The sequence below is a fragment of the Pelodiscus sinensis genome, chromosome 4 (assembly GCF_049634645.1).
Source record: "Pelodiscus sinensis isolate JC-2024 chromosome 4, ASM4963464v1, whole genome shotgun sequence".
Taxonomy (NCBI): Eukaryota; Metazoa; Chordata; order Testudines; family Trionychidae; genus Pelodiscus; species Pelodiscus sinensis.
Genome location: NC_134714.1, coordinates 98,014,860 through 98,035,976, shown reverse-complemented (window position 1 = coordinate 98,035,976; position 21,117 = coordinate 98,014,860). Strand labels below are relative to the sequence as shown.

Genomic DNA, 21,117 nt, shown 5'->3' with positions numbered 1-21,117 from the left:
TCACCGTTGAGAATATGGAAATATTTGAATCCCCATTTTAAAGAAGGGAGGTTTCACAGTGATTTGTCAGATATCATAAAGAAAATCTATGTCAGAGTATAATAAGGAAAACAGCTCAAATCCTTCCTCTCCTTTGTTTTAGATTTGAGCTTGGGTTTTACTCCCTTACATAACTGACATTTCAAAAAATGTGTACATTATTTTTACTATCACCTTCATAGAACCAAGTCACTTTGGGAAGATTGGATTAGATTCCGACATGACCAAAGCAGAAAAAACACCAACTAGCTTAAATATAACTGTATGTTTAGCAATTATATTTACAGGCAAGTAACCAAGTTTTAGGAAAGTATTGGCATTACAATGGGGCTTAAAAACCCCAAGACAGATTGTGATCCCACTGCATCAGGCACTTTTTCATGTATTGTAAAAGATAGCCCATGCCTGGAAGAGCTCATAAAATGGAGGGGGGGGGGGGGGACAAAAAAACCCCACCAAGACAAAATTAAAAAAATGGAAGCAAAGAGGTTATTGGGATTATCCCATTTTACAGACAAAAAAGTGAGACATGAAAAATTAACTGACCTGCCCAAGGTTACACAGGCAGTCTGAGACACAGCCAAGACCAATCCTAGATCCCCTGAATGCCTTAACCTCTAGTCCACTTTCTTCCACTCAACACTGCTAACAGATAAGAATGAAAGTACTCTGCTAACAGACTAATCTGTATATCTGGGTATAGTGCTTAGATTATCCGCTAATATAGTTTGTTTTAAAAGTCATAAAGTAACATATAGAACAAACATCAATAAGCCAAATTTAGGGGAATAAATTTAATACAGTTTAGATATTAGTATCCAAATATTTGGGTATATCATTCATGAAAAGTTATACTGGGAGTTGGTTTTGGAAAGCAAATATATCAGTAAGAAAAAGCAGAAAAGTATTTGGTATGATAATTTTGTCTGCAAGTCCTTGGAGTATGGTTTTTGTATGGAGATTTAGATATTTGGTGCTAGTAAGCATGCAAGTGTTACTTCAGAAATATAAGCAGATCCGGTACCAACTACAACAGTAGATTGCCAAACACCTTCCATTATGAAAACTTATTTAAATTGCTCTAATTTTGCCCAACTTTAATAATTTTGGCTGCAAATCGCCATAACAGGTCTGTGTCTCAGACTGAATCCCTCCTCTACCCTATTTCAGCAAAAACATTTCAGCTAAGGTTAAGAAAAATAATTTTGACAGTGTTGACAATCTTCCCTATCCAAATGTTTTGCTGAAAAGCTCGAATATTTCTATGCTTCAGAGTAAGAACTTGAAACATGGCAGGGGAGAATCTAATGGGCTGAGAAGTGCATTTCTACATTTCTTGTGAAAACCAATACAGACCTGGCAGAGCTGAAAGACTCTGAAAGTCACCACTGCACATGCTCAATACAACTTGTTAGAGTCACAGCACTTACAACAAAAAATTAACTTCCTCAATGAATTGTATAAGAATCAATATATGGTACCTTACTGAGAGAGAATAATGAAGACAACCAGCAGGTACTACTTAAAATCATCTCATAACAGTAAGACTATGCAGTGAATGACTCAATAGCAAAGACGGTATTTTTCGCATTTTGAAAATAACCTTTATATCCTGCTTTCTGTGTTATCCAAAGCCATAGAATGATATCTTGTACTTCATGAAACCTCCGACCATAGCCTCTTGGGAGTAGTGAGGGCTAGGAGAAATTGCCTTTTTAAAAAAAAACTCGATCCTTTTAAAATATATTTCGTATAAAGTGCCTTTTGTAAAACCATGATGTACCCTTTGCTGCCCACAAGTACTTCCTGACTTCTAGCAACAAGTCAACACAATCCTGTGTGGTTTGAGACCAATGTATTATTGAAAGGTAGGAAGACTTCCAAAGGAATGAGCTGCAAATGCTTTGTGGGGCTTAAGGAAGCTTTGGCTTTTACAAGTCAGTTGTGCAACTGACTGCTCAATGTTCTCATCATTTGGAACACTCGGCACATAACCGGACAACTGCTGCATTACAAAGACACCTTCAAGGAAATCCAAGAGTTTCATATTACCTGTGAGCATCAACTCTAGCCTGGGAAGCATTGTCCTCTGTGTAACTTCCTAATAGCTCCACCATTACTTTGGCTGCAGAGTCACTGTGGAGGAGAAAAAAAACTATTACCCCAGGAATGCTAAAAAAATACTTAGAACAAGCTACTCAAATACTTAAATAGCGCCATTATGAAGTTACAGTTCACCTTAAATTGTCTTTGAAAGGATGTAGATGGTCCATTTTAATTGCAGTGAAAGGGGGCAAATTAGCTAAATGTATTCATTAAATTCTGGCTTAACAAAATGTTTATCTTCACCCTTCATTTAATTTTCTTAAACGAATAAATTACCTACTCATTATGGAAAGCCTTCCTAGCTGTATGTTATTCACCAAAACACTTCTTGCACACATCTGGATCTAATCACTGCAGAATAAGTAGTACTGCACAATTTTACTTCAAAACGCAAGATGGCCTAATGAAAGAGCATTTATGGTCACAGAAGTGGCATCAGTAAGAAGGTGCTGCTTTTACATAACAAACCTGAACTGTGAGCACTCAGAGTGACATCTGCTGATTTTAGTGCCAAAATTAACTGTTTACTACTTTTTGCTCCTGTAAACCTAACAAAGTGAATAACGCTGAGTATGAGACAAATCGTCCCCTCACATTCCCATAATTAAGTTTCAATTGCCGAATCTTTATTATTAGTCATGATGTGGAAGTCAGAAAGAACCTTGGTTTGCTAAGCTTACCTTTAGAAAAAAATCTCTACAAGTAAACTGAGTAAAAATTGATATGCAAAGTTGGGGTCTTGTCTGCATTGACTTTTTTATTTTATTTTTTTAAACACAAGATCCCAGCAGTGCTATCAACAATGGAAATGCTAGTGTAAACCAGTGACTAATTAGACGATAGATGGCAAACACACCAGTGGTTGATAGCAATGGTGAAATCACTAGTGTAACTATAGTGAAGCTATCAACTGCTGGAGGTTGTCACAAAAGCTTGAGCACAGCCCAATATAAATCATTTCTATAATCAACTTTTAGAAGCTATAAGCACAGAATAAAAATAAAAGACTGATGTTTTCCACATGGACAGAAGGTCAAACCTTCTGAATGTGTCACTAAGATCTGGACAACATTCTCAATAGCAGAATCTATCCAGTTTTGTGTTCTCTGCCCATGAAATCACTAGCTCTTTTGGAACTATTTTACTACTTGCTTTAAGAGGATAATCTATATTTGGAACCAAATCTCAGTCAAGAGGACGCTAATGCACTTTTCTGAAAAGGTGTCTAATTCTTTCATGAAAAAAAGATTCATTCTCCCCTCTTTCCCTCTACACATAACATTGGAACTTCCTTCACAATGGATTCTATTCCGCATGTTAGTAAGAAGCTCAAATTGATTAATCTTTAGTGTCAGAGTATTTTTTGCATCAAAAATCACAACACAAAATCTATAGCACGAGGAGAAACAAGAAACAGCTGTTTCAATACAGAGACTATAGAAGAGTGGTCACCAACCAGCAGATTGGGATCTTGGAGCCTCTGACAGGTGACCCTGACTGGTTTGACCAGGAAGCTATCAAGTGCTGGCACTTCAGTTGCCCCTCCACCCAGTCATGCTGCTCCTGCCCTTTGCCTTGCAGCTGCCTCCAGGAGCCTCCTGCTTGCTATGCAGGGTGTGGGAAGGAGAAAAGGGGGTGCTGATGGCATTGCGTCTCTCCTACCCCAATTTCTGTACCCCATCCCCACACAGAGAGAATGGGATGATGGCAGCTTGGCAATGCAAATCTGTCACACTCATACTGTGTGTGTGTGTCTGTCATTCTCACAAACACACACTGACCTTCACACTCAGCTCCCGACCCAGCACACACGTGTGGAGTTGCTGTTATTTCTGTTACTGCTTGCAAAGTGGGTTAGTTTGATTGGTCTGTGCATTTCATACTTTTCATTTCTCTTTACGCTTAAATGTAATTCTTTGGGCAGCGAGTTCTAAAAATGCCTACCCTGCCATGGCTGGAGTCATTATCTCTGTGGGAACTGCTGCTCCTGGAAGTGGCTGGCGCGTCCCTGCAGTCCCTGACAGAGGCAGAGCAGAGGGTCTCCACATGCTGTCTTTGTCTGCAGACACCGCTCCTGCAGCTCCGATTGATCAGTAACGGGGAACTGTGGCCAGCAGAAGCTGTGGGCTCAGTGCCTACAGATGAGGGTCAGCACATGGCACCATGGAGCCACTGCTGTATATGCCAGCTGCTTTCAGGAGTGGTTCAGAGCCAGGGTAGGAGTAAGCCTGCCTTAACCACACTGCTCCACCACCTGGAAGCCATCTCAGTTAAATTGTGCCCAGCCAGATCCTACATCCTGAACCCTTGTCCCAGCCCTAAACCTCCTTCTGCACCCAACCTTCTGCGTGAGTCCCCCTTCACCCAAACTCCATCCCAGAGCTTGCAACCTGACCTCCCTCCTGGACCCCAATCCCCCACCCTGGGCTAAGCTCAGAGTCCCTCCCATACTCCAAACCCCTTAGCCCAAGACCAGAGCCTGCACCCCAACCCCCTATCCCAGCCTAATGAAAGTGAGTGAGCGTGGGGGAGGAAGGGGGATGGAGTGAGCAGGAATGAAGCCTCAGAGAAGGGGTGGGAAGGAAGTGGGGCAATGTTATTTTCGTTTGAGATGGAGCTTACATTGCACTTAGATGGAAAAAGTGACCTTGTGGTTAAAAAGGCTGGAGAGCACTGCTATTAAAAAAAAAGGAAGGTATACGCTCTATGTCCCTCTTTGCTCGAGGTATTATGTATGCAGTGGAATTTGCCACAAAATTGCTATTGCCTTAGAATTGTACTCCATGATCAGACCTTGTTTTTAAAAACATGAAGATTCTAGCCCTTTATAGCTGTGAATAGAGTTATAGCTGTGAATAGAGTTAGCTCGCCTTGGAAAAAATTCAATTAATGAAGTGTGGGTTGCATAAGGGCTGGTCTACACATTAACTGGCAACAAAACCAAAAGGTATGAACTAAAAGCTGATACTGGCATCTTCATATATGTCTATGTGAGAACACTTATTTTGGAAGACAAGTAGTTTAAGTTGTTACAGCCAACATAGTACCGCTCTGCATGTAAACTAGCCCTAAGGTAATGTTTACATTAGAGATTTTTGCACTGGAAAAGGCACACCTACACAGTACACCAGCACAAATCCCTAGTGAAGATACAAAGTGCAATTTAAAATTAGGTTTACTCTGAGTAGACAATCTGAAAGAATGGTTCAGAAGCACAAACGGCCCCATGCAGCTCAGAAAACTACATAATTTAGTGATGAAAATTTAGGTCTTGCTTTCACTACTAAAAAAGTACATTTTTACTAGTGCACATCAACTACACACTGAACACTAGATATTTTGGTCATCTGAAGAAGTGGGCTGTGCCCACGAAAGCTCATGATACCATCTACATGTTGTGTTAGTCTTTAAAGTGCCACCAGACCATTTGTTGTTGTTTAAGTTTATCCTGTACAGACTAACTCGGTTACCCCCTGAAGCTACTAGATACAGTAGACTTCTGATAATCCAGCACCTTTGGGAACTAAGTGGTACCGGATTATTGGATATGCCGGAGTATCGGGAGGTACTCCAGCGAGGGGCTGTGACGGGTCTGCCGGGACCCGCACTGCATCCGGGGGTGGGTGGGAACGGTGCGACAAGGGGCAAACCCTCTGCCATTTTGCAGGAAGCTGGGGGAAGCCCCACACTGCTGCCGAGAGTTTCCAGGAGAGGAGTGGGCTCCCCACCCCTAGACTGCAGTGTTATCACAGAGCAGGGGGATGAGGGGCGGCACTGCAGGACCAACCTGGCAGCTCCCCAGTTGCTCTGCTCCGCAGCTTCCCCAAGTCCGCTGATCGTCGGTGTCAGCAGCGGTGGACTTGGGGAAGCAGCGTGGAGGAGAGCAGCTGGGTCCTGCTGGGCGCCGAGCACGGGGGCGAGGGGCAGCGCTGCAGGACCAACCCAGCAGGACCCCAGCTTCTCTGCTCCGTGCTGCTTCCCCAAGTCCCTGCCCCTTTTCCTCACCCCATGGGGGCTGGAGTGCCAGAGGAGTGAGGTGTCTCAGTTGGGGGCCACATCAGTGAGGGTTGGAGGTTATGGGAGGAGTTTTTTGCTGCACGCTTGCGTGGTTCCCAACTGAATTTTCTGTGAGTCAGTGACCCCCCGACCCAAAGAAGGCTCCCCATGCCTGCCATAAATAAAGAAAACACTGAAGCCTCTTGTGTTGAACATAATATTTTACTTAATTTAAAATGAAATTTGATAAACATGAGAAAATTAAAATGCTTAATCTGTTTAATAATTTAAATTAAGCCGTTCTCTCCAGCTGCAGCACTAGCAAAATAGGTCAGGCATAATTACGTAATTAACGGTGAGTTTCTATTAGTAATGGGTAGTCCGTGGAAAGGTTTGGAGAGGGCGGGGCCTCAAGAAAGTGGTGGGGGTCTCAGGGAAGGGTTGGGGTAGATCTTGGCTTGCGCCCTGACATTTAAAAAGTGATCTTGGGCGTAAGGAAGTTGGAGACCACTGCCCTAAGGAGAAGATGATCTGAAAAGTTGTCCTACTGATTACAAACTCTGCACTGACACAAACAATAGCACCATGCATTCATGAATTTGTGAAAGATATTTTTTCATGCTTAACTCTATAGTACAGATTTTTTTTTAAAACAATTTTAGTTCTGAAGTGAATTACCCGGTACATTACCAAAACCAAAACAAGGCAAAGAAAATTATAATTAGTCAAACTAGAAATGGTTAATAGTTTAAATGTCTCAGTTGGAGCCAATTTCCTCTCCAATTCTATGATCTCACAGGTGGAATTTGAAAACATTAATGAAAAAGCAAGCTAGTCCAACTGCAAATAGCTTTTAGTTTAATTAAACAACTTAAATGGATGGTCCTTTTTACCTTGGCTTAATTTTAACATTTGTAATGTTTGCAGTCAGATTATTGTTTTGTTTTAGGAAAACATAGGGCTCTAGAATTCAATTTGTGGAATAAGGAGGATTTACAGAGTAAAAATGTAGCAATATTAACTGAGTACTTTCCAAACAAAACATACACTCTCCGTTACATACAGAGGTTTTTGGTTAACCTCTCAAAAGAATGTGTATGCATTATTTTAGCCACCTGAGAGCTGCTTTTTAGTAGAATCCTTTTGCACTGATGAGGCTATAAATAGCTGAATGCATAAGAAGTTGAATTAAAAGTTAAGGCTCAGATCCTTAGCTAGACTGAAGCCAAATTTTATACATGGTTATTACAAATCATCCCTGATACCAGGTAAGTCACCCTTGGGAGCCTCACTCCAATTTAGGCCACAATTACCCAAGTGAAAGCCAACCTAATAGTTTCTATCCTACCTCCAACATTCATGACCAGTGGAACCCATAAGTAATTCATCTCGTTGCCATATGTGAAATCTAGCAATAGAGACAAACTGACAACCACCGTTTTACCCTCTTCTTGGAATGGTGCAAGTAGCAAAACCCACCAAAACCACACTGCCCTTTCAGAAAGATGACCAAACCCTCAAACTTTTAATAATAAATATTTAATAACTTCAAGTCCTTTTTTAATTAAGGGAAGGGAGACCAAAAGTGTATGCATAATATTCTGTGGGGCTGTGATAAGCAATACAGTAAAATACGGCGCCTGCTTGTCCACAAAGGTAACATGGCTGTCCATCCACATAAAAGAAATGTGGAGTATTAAATCCATACCAAAAGCCCTGAAACGGTTGTGTAGCAATTCCTTATTTAAATCTGAATGAAAAATGCACACTTTTGTGAAGGCAAGGTTTGTGTCTCTTATCCTTATCAGTAAATGTAAAGACTTATGCTGAAATAAGTGCAATCTAGACCTCCTATTAATTTACTCACTCAGAAATAAATTTCCAAGTAGACTGTACAGAATTAAGTAAGATAATTACTTTGATCTGCCTAGCTCATTAGATCAAATACTCTTATTATGATCCACAATTATACTTTAAAATAATTCAGCAGGTATTCTATTAACATTAATGCCCATGTCTAGTGCAAAGCTTTGTCTCAAAGGTATTGTTTATACTAGCAGACTGATTGTGATAACTCTGATTAATAGTCACCCCCCAACCAACTACAGAATAGAGATGGCACAACACACATTTAAAATGTCAAATTTCAATTAAATAATAAACTTGGCATGTTATTTCTAGAAGGAAAGCAAAAGTTTTACTTTCATGAGCTTATGGCTTTCAATCAACCCACTACTAACTTTAATAGCTTCTAAGAGAAAACTGTTTAACTTAAAATTTAAAGAGTTCTGAAATATTAGTCTAAGATGTAATAAAAAGTACGCCCAGATGTCTGAAATTAAAGAGAGTTATACAGGAAAAAATGATGAAAAACCTTCCTCCCTCAAAATCTCATGCTATACGCTAATTTAGAATTACTGAAATTCTCAAATCTTATTTAATTGATCATACCTTTTCTTGCAGTCCACTAGTGCATCATACAGCAGTCGCAGAAGAGTATGTTTTTTCTCCGTGCTGAGATTCCAGTCAGAAATCCACTTTCGAACCTACACAGAAAACAATTCAAGTGCTGTAATGCTTTCTGAAGAGTGTTCTGACTTAACATTAGAACTACAAACACTACCCACTTATACCTGACCCAAGCTCTCTTGAAGATGAAAGTGACAGAAAGGATGTTTTGGCTTTCTGGGTATTTATGCCACAGTCCCCAGTAAAGAAAATGCACCACTGTAGGGCCCCAAATCAGAACATTGCACCCTCTTTGTAAAGGAGGACAGCGGTCCTACACCAATGTTCCCTCTAATCTTTTCCATCCATGTGCGGAACACATTTGTTTTGCACTGAAGCACATGCGAATAAAACATAGAAACAAAAAGACCTAACTGCGGGCGCTTTGCTAATCAGCTGGGGCTGCATCTAAATCCTTCCTTTGCTCAGCTTACAAAGAATGCTGGCTTACACCTTTTGGCCTCCAAAGTGATGGACAGTAAGCTAGTGCCCCAAAGATGGCTGTTTACAGCATTTTTTCCACACCCAGCACATTCAAACTACACCCAAGCAGATCTTCTGATGCATTTAACAGGGAAAGAAGTGTATTTTCACATTTGTTGCAAAGAGCAGTTTGACTTCAATTGTAAGGGCAAAAACTTATAAAAGGTTAAAAAACCCACAATAATTCAAAATTTGCTTTTTATTCCACTAGAGCTTGGCACTTTTTACATAGTATTAGCCACTGTGCCCTCTGAATACCACCTTTAACAACAGACCATGTACAGTTAAGACAGAAAATCAGAGGTGACACCATGTCAATTACCTGATCTAGTTCAGTTGGAATGTACTGAATGGCACCACATGCTGAGGCAACTTTAATAAGGCTGCAGTAGACTGTGTACCTTACAGGAGTATTCTTATCCATTCCATGGAAGAGATTACTCAGCCTAAATGAGGAACAACAAAATTAATGAACGCTCACAAGTTTGGCAATAAGTGAGGTGACTGTGCACATATACTAGCATATATCATGTAAACCTGCCTAACAACCACGAGAACCCTTCATGGATACTAAATTTATATCCAGGATATCAGCTTTATACCCATGGAGCTTCAGAACTCTGCAACAATGAGTGAGAATAGTAGGACGATGGCCAGCGATCAGGCCAGGAGCCGCAGCAGCAGCAGCGCATGCTGAGCCAGGACCCAGCCTGGGCTGTACTTCTGCTGGGACTGCAGGTGGCAAAGTAGAGAGAGCAATAGGCTTGCAGACAAATCCTTTCAACACAGTCTAGGAATATGCAAATTGCTTGTGCACACTGGTGTGACCAGCAACAGCTGCTGGTGAGTCTGCTGGTCTTATGCTCTGTCACTATAGTACAGGCAGGCAAAAGGCAGCCAGCGGGCTGGATCCCGCCTGCCAAGCCACCAGATCTGGCCCACAGCCACCTCCCTGGAACCCTTAGGCAGAGAGCCGCTTGCACTCTGCTCTGGATGCTGGGGAGGGACGCTTTGCACACTGCCCTGCCTCCCAACAAAATCTCTCAGCTCTCATTCGCCAGTTTCCGGCCAATAGGAACTCAGAAATTTTGTGGGGGGCAGGGGTAGCATGCAAAGTCTCCCTCCCTCATGCCCAGAGCAGAGCCACATAGTGCAGCCAGCCTGCCTAAGGTTCCTGCAAGGCTGTCAGCTGGGAGCTGCCTAGATAAGCACCTTCAAGCCAGAGCCTGTCTCTGGGCACCCCACTCCCTCTCTCTTCTCCAACTACCTGGTCCAACTACAAACATTCTGTATCCCCGCTTCCCTTCCCCCAGACCCTGCACCCATTCCTCAGGCCAGAATCCTCTCCTGCATCCATATTCCCTCCCCAACCCTGCATCCCATTTCCCTGTCTCAGGTCACAACCCCTCCTTTACTCAAACTCCTACAGTCCCTTGTGCACCCCAGTCCTCTATCCCAAGTTCCCGCCTCACCCATTCTCCATCCCTCCATAGAAGTGCAGCCTTTGACCATTTGCCAAAATCTTGGAGTGGCCCGCCCATTACAAATTACCCCTGCACTACAGCATCCTTTAGTCTGCAGTGGGAGGTCACTCCACTTGCCACCACTATAGTGAAGTGGAGAGCAGAGGACCGGGAGATGGATGGTGGAGCAGAGCAGGTTGCCTGATTGCTCTAGCTCCCACTATCACAGTGAACGTGGGAGAGACCAACTCCTATTGCTGCTCTGCATCAGGTTCCTAGTTCCCCCCAGTAATCCTCCAGCTCACAGTGCTCTGGGAGAGGAGCTTCGGGCAAAGAGTACAATGGGGGAGGGCACAAGAAGGGCTTGGGGGAATGTGGGGTGGGGCAGAGCTGCCCCGTACCTTCCTAGAGATTTCCCTGCCCAGAGGGATAAGTGAGGATTCCCATTTGTACAGATAGGGAAAAGAGGTAAAAAGGTGAAAAACATGCCAAAGGTCACAGATGCACAGAATTTCATCAAGGACTAGGGATGTAAAAGCACATTTAATCATTTAACCGGTTAAACATTTTGTTTAACGGATTAAATGCAGATGGAGCAGCCCCCACACCACAGGCATGGGGCTGCTCCAGTCCAGCTGCTTTTAACCCCAGGCTGGGAGTTGGCAGCAAGAGGAGGGGGTAAAGGGGGCTGCCAGCTCCCAGCCCACATGGGCTAGAAGCCAGCAGCCCCGCAGGACTGGAGCAGCCTGCTGCCCAGAGCGGGCCATGTGCGGGGGGGCTGTTACCAGGTAATGGTTAACCATGAAGGATGATGCTTACCAGATTAGGATGTTAAATTTAGATTAATTGATTAGCTGATCAATGCGATTTACATCGACTATTCGATTAGTGGATAAGGGCACCTCCACCTTTGAAGTATAGCCAGCCCCAGGGCAGCTGCTACACTTCAAAGGTAGGAAAGCGCTGCAGAAAGCACAGAGTCAGCAGGGGACACGAGCAGTTCCCCGCTGGCACTGTGCTCCCTGCGGCGTTTCAAAGCGACAGCGTCACATGGAGCCTGGGGCCTGCTGAGAACTCACAATCCCCAGCTGACCCAGGGCTCCCTGCAACACTACTGCTTTGAAATGCCCTGTGAAGCCTGGCATCAGGCTTCACAGGGCATTTCAAAGCAGCAGTGCCACATGGAGTCTGGGGTCAGCTTGGGAGGGGTTGTGACCTGAGACAGGGAAATGGGATGCAGGGTTGGGGAGGGAATATGGGTGCAGGAGAGGATTCTGGCCTGAGGAATGGGTGAGTCCCCAGCTGATCCTAGACTCCATGTGGCACTGCCACTTTGAAGCACCCCCTCCTTTGTCCGCCAACCCTTGCTGCCTCTTTCTGATAGTGGCAGCAAGGGAAGAGAGGGGGAGAGGGAGAGACTAGTCAACTAGTGGTTCACATCCCTATACCAGATAATCAGTTACTTGTTCACATCCTTAATCAGGGCCCAGTTTTTAATTCCTGGGCCTGTACTTAAAAACAAAACCCAAATCAAAACACACACAAAAGACTGTACCCCTCCTGAAAGGAAGAGAAGATGATCCCTGAGGGATACTTACAGCTGCAACCTGAGAGATGGACGCTCGCCTTCCCGAAATTTGACCAACTTCTCACACAGGCTTTCAATCAAAGCTTCTTGTTTGTCAGGTTCCAGGATAAGAAGCAGAGATACTACGCTGTTCATGACACTTTCAACATCTACACATAAACAAGACATGCATCAACTTAACACTAAAAGCAGTAATTAATTCAGCAGTATTAGAAATGCTCCTGCCACTAATGCTTATTTTTTCCTCAGCAAGACATACTGGAAAAGTATAACTTCAGGCTCAAAGGCTTTTTAAAAAAATCCAGTTATTAAACTGAACAAGCATATCGAGGTTGACAGCAGCTCAGTCTAATAGTCAATCTTCTGCCAGCATCTCACAACCCTTTCCGAAAGGGATCACACCTCTAAGGTGGAAAGAGAATGCCATCCCCAAGACATCAATCCTTCCTTCCAGGTTAATTTCAAAGTCTCCATCCCCATCTTCTAAACAACTTAGGCTCAATCCCCACTCAATGGCCCGGACTCAAGCACATCTAAAAGATTGCCTAAAACTCCAAAATGAGGACTGCAATCAATAACTCTGGACTTTCTGGTACTTTAGCACAAGGTACAACTTTCTGTAGGAGTTAGTTCTGCCATCTGGGACTGACTTCTGAGAAACTGAGGACCATCAATAAATCTAATTTTCCACTGCAAATGCAACCTACACTTTGATTTGTTTACTCTAATCAACACAGTGATATGCCCATACATATTTTAAAAACCTACCAAAACACTACACTGCAGAAACAATTCTTCCTCGGGGGAGAAGATAAGAAAAAATTAACTAAATATAATTAACTAAATATAATACTTGTTCATTACATTGCTTAATCCACGACTGAAAGGCACTCATAATACAGTGAAGAAGGCTACAAAAGATACAATTTTCATTGAGACCACCAACAAGGGTGCAAATTAATACCAGTCATTGCAGTTTGTGCTACGAACACCTGCTTATTAAAGTATAGAGCCAACATGATCTAGGTCACAGAGCAGTCAAGGGTTTGCACAAATTTCCATCACTATCTAAACTGGACTAGTAAATCACTATAGTGAAAAGATCACTATACTATTCCAATTCACCTGATTCACTAGAACGCCAAAATAGAAATTAGCACTCTCATTGTTTAGCTTCTGGGAATAACTATACACCCTGAAAAGCAAATATGCAAAAAAAGTTATTAGCTTCATCATGACAAGCATAGCAAACTACTATGAATACAATCTTCTCCAAAGGAGGCTACTTCAATTAAAAGAAAGGATGGCCATTCTGTCTATAGAATTATGGGGCCTGTCCATATAATTTACATGCACTTTGCTGCAAGATGCCTAATGACCACTACTCATAAATATCCATCCCCTAAACAAATCCTCACCCTTTCCAAAAAAACCAGTCACATTAGGGATGTGAACCTACCCAATTAAATGATTAACTGAGGAGCTCAGGTTCATCAGTTAATCCACTTAAACAATTACATGCAGGCTGCTGTCTTTGTATGGGCGGGGTGGGGCAGGGCAAGTAGAGGAGGCAGAGGCAGGTGACCACAGTGGAGCCTCCTGCTCCCCATGCTGCCTCTGATACAGGAGGGGCAGGCAGGAGCCGCTGCTCACAGCTTAAAAGCCGTAATATTTACTGCAATTATTATTGTGTCCTGTTGAAAGATCTCAGAAGATAGCCTAAAATTTCAAGGGCAGAGTTAACTGATTTATAGTTTGCCCCTGACATTAACAGTTACTTGCATCAAATTTCTTCATTCTTCTTAAAGTTATGCTGTTACTTACTGGAATCAGGCCCCCTGCTGAATCAGTCTCTTCACCAGCAACAAGTTTTATTTCACCACTAATTTTTTTTAAATGGAAACTGATTTTATACATGATTAATTACCCATCTTAGACACTGTCCAAACTATAATTCTCACTTGTTCAAAAGGAACTGCACATCACCAAGAGATAAAATTGAATACAGGCACATTTCACCTTGTATAAACTACCTTGATTGAGAATTTACACATGGATTAAAAATCAGAGCCAGAAGTTGAAACTTCTACTGAAACCAGTCTATGCACATATGGATCTTTATGTAGTGAAGACCATGCAACAGGTCTCCAAATCTTGCCTACAGTTATCTCAGAGGGTGCCTGTATAAATGATTTTTTTTTCTGGGTCTGCAACATGCAGATTCACAGAGAGGAGGGAAAGAATGGCTTGACTCCCACAGACCACTACACCATATGCTGCATAGACTAAACACTGCCTTACATGGCCTCTAAGCATATCTGGAAATTTACACTAGCCAAGGACAGGGTCAGTATGGCATCACATCCCTTTCCCTGTAGGTGATTAACCTAAGTATACAGCAATTTCGAAGTTCCCAGCTGGGGTACTTTTATTACTGACAAAAAATAGTGTTGTTGTACAGGATGGTCCTTTTGGAAATGTAGAGTAGGATTTTCAGAAACTACTTCTGCTCCCATTGAATAGGCTTTTACCACTGACTTGAAATGGGACCTATATTAGGTCAATGCTGACCACCTTTGAAAATCTTCCCCTTAATGTACAATGAGCTAGCTTCCTATTAGTACTTTCACTCTTGGTCTCTCTGCCCTGCAAGTGATCTATGTAAATTAAGCTCAATCCAAGTTCTTGACTGTGCTACACAAAAATATCCACACTAAGGCTTTCAAGACACAAACCTTTATCATCCTCCTTTAGACATACATCACAGACTTCAATAATCTGAGCCAGGTCAATGTGAAGTCCACCTTCAGAGTTCTCTTCAGAGATCTCAGCTCCTTTAGATTTCAGATAAGCTCGAAGTTCTGCAGCCTTTTAAAGAAATAAAGAAACAAATGCAAATGTACATACCTTCAGCAACACCTTACTGGCAGTCTTCTTTTGAATGAAAAAAGGTGTGTTTTTAACTCAAGGTAAAAATCCTAGTAAAAAGCAAGACAATATATACTTTTCTCATGAGTTAACTGGCTGAGTTTAAAGACTAGAGTTCCTAGTCTTTTGTGAAAACAAACTGCCTTATATTCTTTAGGACTTCATATCAAATTAGTTAATTTGAGCTGAGAACCCACCTCTTTCCTGGTGATAATGCCTATACCTTAACTTTGCAATCCAAGATTTTACTAAATGACTATGAGCTCTTTGAAGCCATATATATACACTAGTACCATGGGCCCCTGATCTGATCAAGACATTTAAGTGCTAGAAAAATACAAAGATAACGATTTTTAAAAAGCCTTTATGTCAGGGATAAAAATTAAATAAACATGGTATTTTTTTAAAGAAATAACTGAAAAGTATATTTTAGAACTCCGCACAATTTTAAAGAGGCTTTGGACTGAATACTTGAAGAGTTGTTATGAGACAGCACGACACATATAAAATGTGTATTTCGAGTATCTGTGGTTGGGGAGTATTTTCAGTATTTATTTTGCAGAACTTAACTTTTTTTTAAAAAGGCCCTTCAAAAATGAGCAAGAGCCATATTTTGACACAATAGCTCAAATAAACAAACTAACCCACACCATGATAGCAACTTTAATACCAAGAAGGCTGAAAGAATAAAGTAGTAAGCAATGGCAACTATTACTTAATTTTGGGGGAAGAAGGGAGGTTACTTCAAAATAGGACCCTATAGGAGGATGGAAGAAAGGAAGGCGAACCAAAAAATATTAGAGGGATAGGATTTTGAGTGGAAGGGAGAAGGGAGAGAGACAAGATTGGGTAAAATAATATTTAAACTAATCAAAGGCATACAAAATTCATTTCATTTAGTGTTCTAATAATATGCTGTGAGTAAAATTTATTTTCAAAGGCCACACAGAACTGCCAAGTATTGTGATGGAACTTTGGTAATTTCCTATTCCCACAGAACTCCACCGGGCACCAGAGTGCCGCATTTAATATAATGTATGTATGCTTCATGCCTTCAAGAGTTTCATACTGAACACGGGTCATCAACTGCTTTCCTTTATCTTAAGAGAGAGACAGATGAAATGATGCAAGAAGGAGCCCTGGGGTCAGTGCGACAGTTCTACAAATCTGGTAGGTTATGAATTCTGACTCTAGGAGAAATCCACTCACTCCACTCCACAGGGAGCGCACCGAGGCCAATGGCCCCTTTTAGTTACTAGGGTTACCCCCACTCTGAGACGGCCTGGCATCTGCTGCGCAGCCCTTGGACGCGAGCGGCAGGGCGGCGAGATAACACTCGCTCCGGGCTCGCGGCAGCTGGCGAGGCAGGTTCTCTCACCCACCGAAAACCGGCGCGGTACGAGGGGGCCCCTCGCTAGGGGACACAGCCACTAGGGCGACACGGAGACCAGGGGGCGTTTTCCAGTCCCACCCTGCTCTGGCACAGCCCAGCCCCCGGCGCGCGTTCCTCCCCGGCCGTTAACAGCCGGGCCCAGGCGCTCGGCACGCGCCCCCCGACGGGCGCTGCTCTGAGTGCGGGAGCCCGGCTACCCCCGCACAGCCCCGCCCCGCGAAGCGGCCAGACGCGCGGCCCCTGACCTGATCCTCCTCGGTAACATCGATGAAGGCCGGGACGCTCATGGCAGCGGAGGCTCCGCTCCCTGCGCCCGAACACGCCGCCCGCAACGGAAAGGGAGCGATGCACCGTCACTTCCGGGGAAGCTCCGCACCCGCTTCCGCATCCGGGCTACGGGCCGCCCCCGGCACCTGCTCCAGCCGCCGCCGCCCACGTGGTGGGGCCACGCTCCCCCAAGGGCCTGGGCCGGCGCCTCTCCCTATGGGTATCCCCTGGCAACCGCCGCTTGCCTGCGCCCTGCCGGTTCCAGCGGCGGAAGGCCCCGGCAGCCCGAGCTCCGCGCCTGGCGCTCCTAGGGGGTGGGGAGGTGGCGCGAGCTCGTCTCGCCTCAGGGCAACGGCCCCTTCCGCCCCGCGGGCACCCAGCCCTCCTCGCGGCCCGGCCGGGGCTCGCTGAGCTGCTTCCCATCTGTGCCCCGCCCGGCCACACACCTGCCATTAGCCAGGCTGGAGCACGACCCTCAGCAGCAGGGTCTCGGTGGCTGTGGAGCCTTCCTCCGTCCCTTGGGGCCGACATCCAGGCCTCTGGGCAGGGATCCTCTGCCCCGCAGCCACTAACGCCCTCTTCGCAATCTCTGGCTCACTGGGGAGCAAGCTAGGGCTCTTTCGAAGGAGAGCCCAGCCTCCCACGAGCTCCCCCCATAGCAGGGAGCCCACGCTGGCGTGCCAGCCTCACAGCGCCCTGCAAGATCAGAGCGCCAGTGCCGGCTTCCTAGGGGGAAGGGGAAGCTCTGAGCTAGCCAGAAAAGGAGTGCAGAAACAGCTGCTCCTTCTGCTTCTGTCCCCTCCTTCTGGCCTGACACCCTATGCACCCCCCAGCCTGCTTCTCCACCCTCCCTTGCTCTGGCCCCCTCTCCCTGGCCAGACAACCTACTCCCAGCCTGCTTCTACACCCTACCTCCCACCCAGGACTTAAGACCCTCATCCCTCTTGCACCCCGCTCCCCACCCAGATCCTGCACCCCATCCCTATCCCCTTAACTAGCAGCACTGTATGGCACATTTAACCTCTCATTTTTGGCTCCACTCCAGAGCCTAGGGAGGCCCACAAATTCCACTAACCCTGGAACTTCAGAGGAGTAAATCTGGCCTGAGGCCTTTAACCTCAGTCTCCCCTCCCCAAAAAAATCCCTGCTATGGGGCTGGAGCCCCAGGGGAGTGAGGTGTTTCAGTTGGGAGGCCGCATCAGTGAGGGTTAGGATGGGAGTTTTTTTGCTTCTTGTGTGGTCCCTGACTGATTTTTCTGTGGGTCAGTGACCCCGCCCCCAAAATGGTTCTCTACTCCTGCCATAAATAAAGACAATGTTGAAACCTTTTGTGTTGGACATAATATTTTACTTTAGTTAGAAACGAAGCCTGGTCAACCAGCCCCGAAAGAAATGAATGAAAAGGTGCAGCGGCAGAAGTCCCATTAAAGTCTGTAAATACAATGTTTCATACATGCTATTATTAATCATTATGTCAATTATCAGTAATATTAAGATGTATGATTTCAGTCATGCCAAATGGACATTCTTATATGGTGTAGTTTTGATGTAGTTTGGTTCTTTGGTTTGAAAAGGTTGCTGACGCCTGTACTAGCTCCTTTGCAGAACAGTTGGCATTGCCCCATTCCAGCCACCCTCAGGTTCTGTTTGAGTCATGACACTTGCCCTGTGCCTATCCTCGGGTTTGTAATCTCAAGTAATGAGTTGGTCTGTGGGCTCAGTGGTCCCACTTTCTTCTGAGGTGGTTGGCCTTTAATTTTACTGGGCTTATGACCAACTTTCTGAGACTTCAAATCTGTCTTTTGGTAAAGTCTACAACATAACTTAGGGGTTCAAGATACCTGATAATGTGGTACAGGTCTCTGAAATGGTCATAGCTAGTCACTGTAAAATTACAGATTACAGAGATAAAATGTTACTGCTTTACATAATATGCTGTTTCTGTTGCACTGACATATCACAGCTCTCTTAGGACACATCTATACTACAAGATAAGGTTGAATCTAACATGATCAATATCTGGGCACCTGATGCTGAGAAGGCGGAGGGCAGGTCAAATGTTCCCTGAAGTAGCATGTCCACATTACAGAGCCGGCTGTCGACTCAGAGAGCAAGTCACCGTGTGTAGCTGGGCAGTCTGGCCTATGCTTCCGGTATCCACTGAGTCAAAAAATCAGCTGTGCATAGTTAGAGGGGCTCATGTTGGCTGCATCCTATAAGCCAGGCACTCCTTTAGTCCCTTCCCCCTCATATGAGCTAAAGAGGGCACGGTGTGCTCGCATTCTTTCATGTTCTGGTTACTTGTGAAGATGACACGGAGTCTGGGGTGCTGGAAAGCATTGGCATGCTCATGTCTCTTGTGCTCCTCATGGCTCTTTACTTAGGCTACGTCTACACTGGCAGCTTCTTGCGCAAGAACTCTTCCACAAGAGAGCATCTACACTGGCATGTGCTTTTGCGCAAGAGCATCCATGGCAGTGTAGACGCTCTCTTGCACAAGAAAGCTCTGATGGCCATTTTAACTATAGGGGCTTCTTGCGCAAGAAATTCATGTTGCCTGTCTACACTGGCCTCTTCTGGAAGAGTTCTTGTGCAAGAGGGCTTCTTCCTGAGAGGGAGCAACAGAGTTCTCGCACAAGAAGCCCTGATTTTCTACAGTACAACATCAGTTTACTTGCGCAAGAACGTGCAGCCAGTGTAGACAGGCGGAATGTTTTTGCGCATGAGTGGCTCTTTTTGCACAAGAATGCGCCAGTGTAGGCACAGCCTGAGAGTGCCTACATATTTCTTCATAAGGATGAGGAGAAGAAGGATAAACCTTGGCATGGCACAGTGGCACCCCTCAGCCAAGCCCTGGCAGTCCTGCTAGTGCAGCTGCTAGTCAATCCCCTGGACAAGTGCAGCACCAGTTCTGGTGTTGGGAGATGAGGTCAGGCTGGTGAGACTGCATTGTCACGCAGAGTTGGGATGACCAGCAGTGACTGTAGAAGGCCACATTCCTGGAGCTCTGCAAATGGCTCGCCTCTGCCCTAAAGTGACAGGATACCCACATGAGACCCGCTCTGACCATGGAGAAGTTTGTGGCAATTGCCCTCTGAAAGCTTGCCATGCCAGCCAGCTACCACTCAGTCAGGAACCAGTTTAGGGTGGGGAAATTGATGGTGGGGGCTGTTGTCATACAAGTAGCTGAGGCCATAAACAACATCCTGGTCGTGACTCTGGGGAACATGAACAATATTGTGGGGGCTTTCCTAATTGTGGTGGGGCCATAGACAGAACTCACATCCCCATCTTGGCCCCTGAACACCATGCCTCAGAGTACAGCAACCAAAAGGGGTACTTCTCCATGGTGCTGCAGGCACTCGTGGATCACGAGACACTTCACCAACATCAGTGTGGGATGGTTGGGAAAGGTGCAAACTTCTGCCTTTTCCAAAAGATGCACACTGGAACTTTTTCCCCAAGCAGAACACAAGAGTCTGAGAAGAACGTGACCATCATGATCATGGGCAGCCCAACCTACTCTTTGCTCCCATGACTCACGAAGCCCTACACGTGTAGCATGGACCCCAGCAAAGAGGAGTTTAATCATAGGCTGAGTAGGTGCAGAATGGTGGTGAAATGTACATTTTGGGGGGAAAGTTCAGGGCTACGTCTAGACTGGCATGATTTTCCGGAAATGCTTTTAACAGAAAAGTTTTCCATTAAAAGCATTTTTGGAAAAGAGCGTCTAGATTGGCACGAATGCTTTTCCGCAAAAGCACTTTTTGCGGAAAAGCGTCCGTGGCCAATCTAGATGCGCTTTTGCACAAAAAAGCTTCGAACGCTATTTTTGCAATCAGGGCTTTTTTGCACAAAACAAATCTGAGCTGTCTACACTGGCCCTTTTGCTCAAAAGTTTTGCGCAAAAGTGACTTTTGCCCGAATGGGAGCAGCATAGTATTTCCACAAAAAGCACTGATTTCTTACAGTAGGAAGTCAGTGCTTTTGCGGAAATTCAAGCGGCCAGTGTAGACAACTGGCAAGTTTTTCCGGAAAAGCGGCTGATTTTCCGGAAAAACCGGCCAGTCTAGACACAGCCCAGGAGTTTCCTGACCCTCCTGGACCTCAGTGAATGCAACATCCCCTTCGTGGTGGCAGCCTGTCGTGTGCTCCACAATCTCTGCAAGAACAAGGGGGAAATGTATCTGGCAGGCTGGGGAGCTATGGCAGAGTGGCTGGCCTGATAGTTAGAGCAGCCAGACACCAGATCCATAAGAAGAGCACAGCAAGGAGCAATGTGCATCAGAGACACCTTGAGGGACAGTTTTATGCAAGGCCTCTTTTGAGTCTCTTCCCCATGGCTC

At 44.8% G+C, this 21,117-nt stretch overlaps 1 protein-coding gene across 1 annotated transcript in view; it reads right to left on the bottom strand.

Annotated features, from left to right (window-relative positions):
• EIF3M (eukaryotic translation initiation factor 3 subunit M) overlaps window positions 1-16,906 on the bottom strand; it is a 30,824-nt gene extending 13,918 nt beyond the window's left edge. The window contains exons 1-6 of the mRNA XM_006128910.3: window positions 16,750-16,906; window positions 14,919-15,051; window positions 12,194-12,332; window positions 9,455-9,578; window positions 8,593-8,687; window positions 2,092-2,175 (exon numbers count right to left, since the gene is read on the bottom strand). Coding sequence (XP_006128972.1) covers window positions 2,092-2,175; window positions 8,593-8,687; window positions 9,455-9,578; window positions 12,194-12,332; window positions 14,919-15,051; window positions 16,750-16,791 — 617 coding nt within the window. The 5' untranslated portion in view covers window positions 16,792-16,906. The remainder of the gene's footprint in view (window positions 1-2,091; window positions 2,176-8,592; window positions 8,688-9,454; window positions 9,579-12,193; window positions 12,333-14,918; window positions 15,052-16,749) is intronic.
• Between the last annotated feature and the right edge of the window lie 4,211 nt (window positions 16,907-21,117).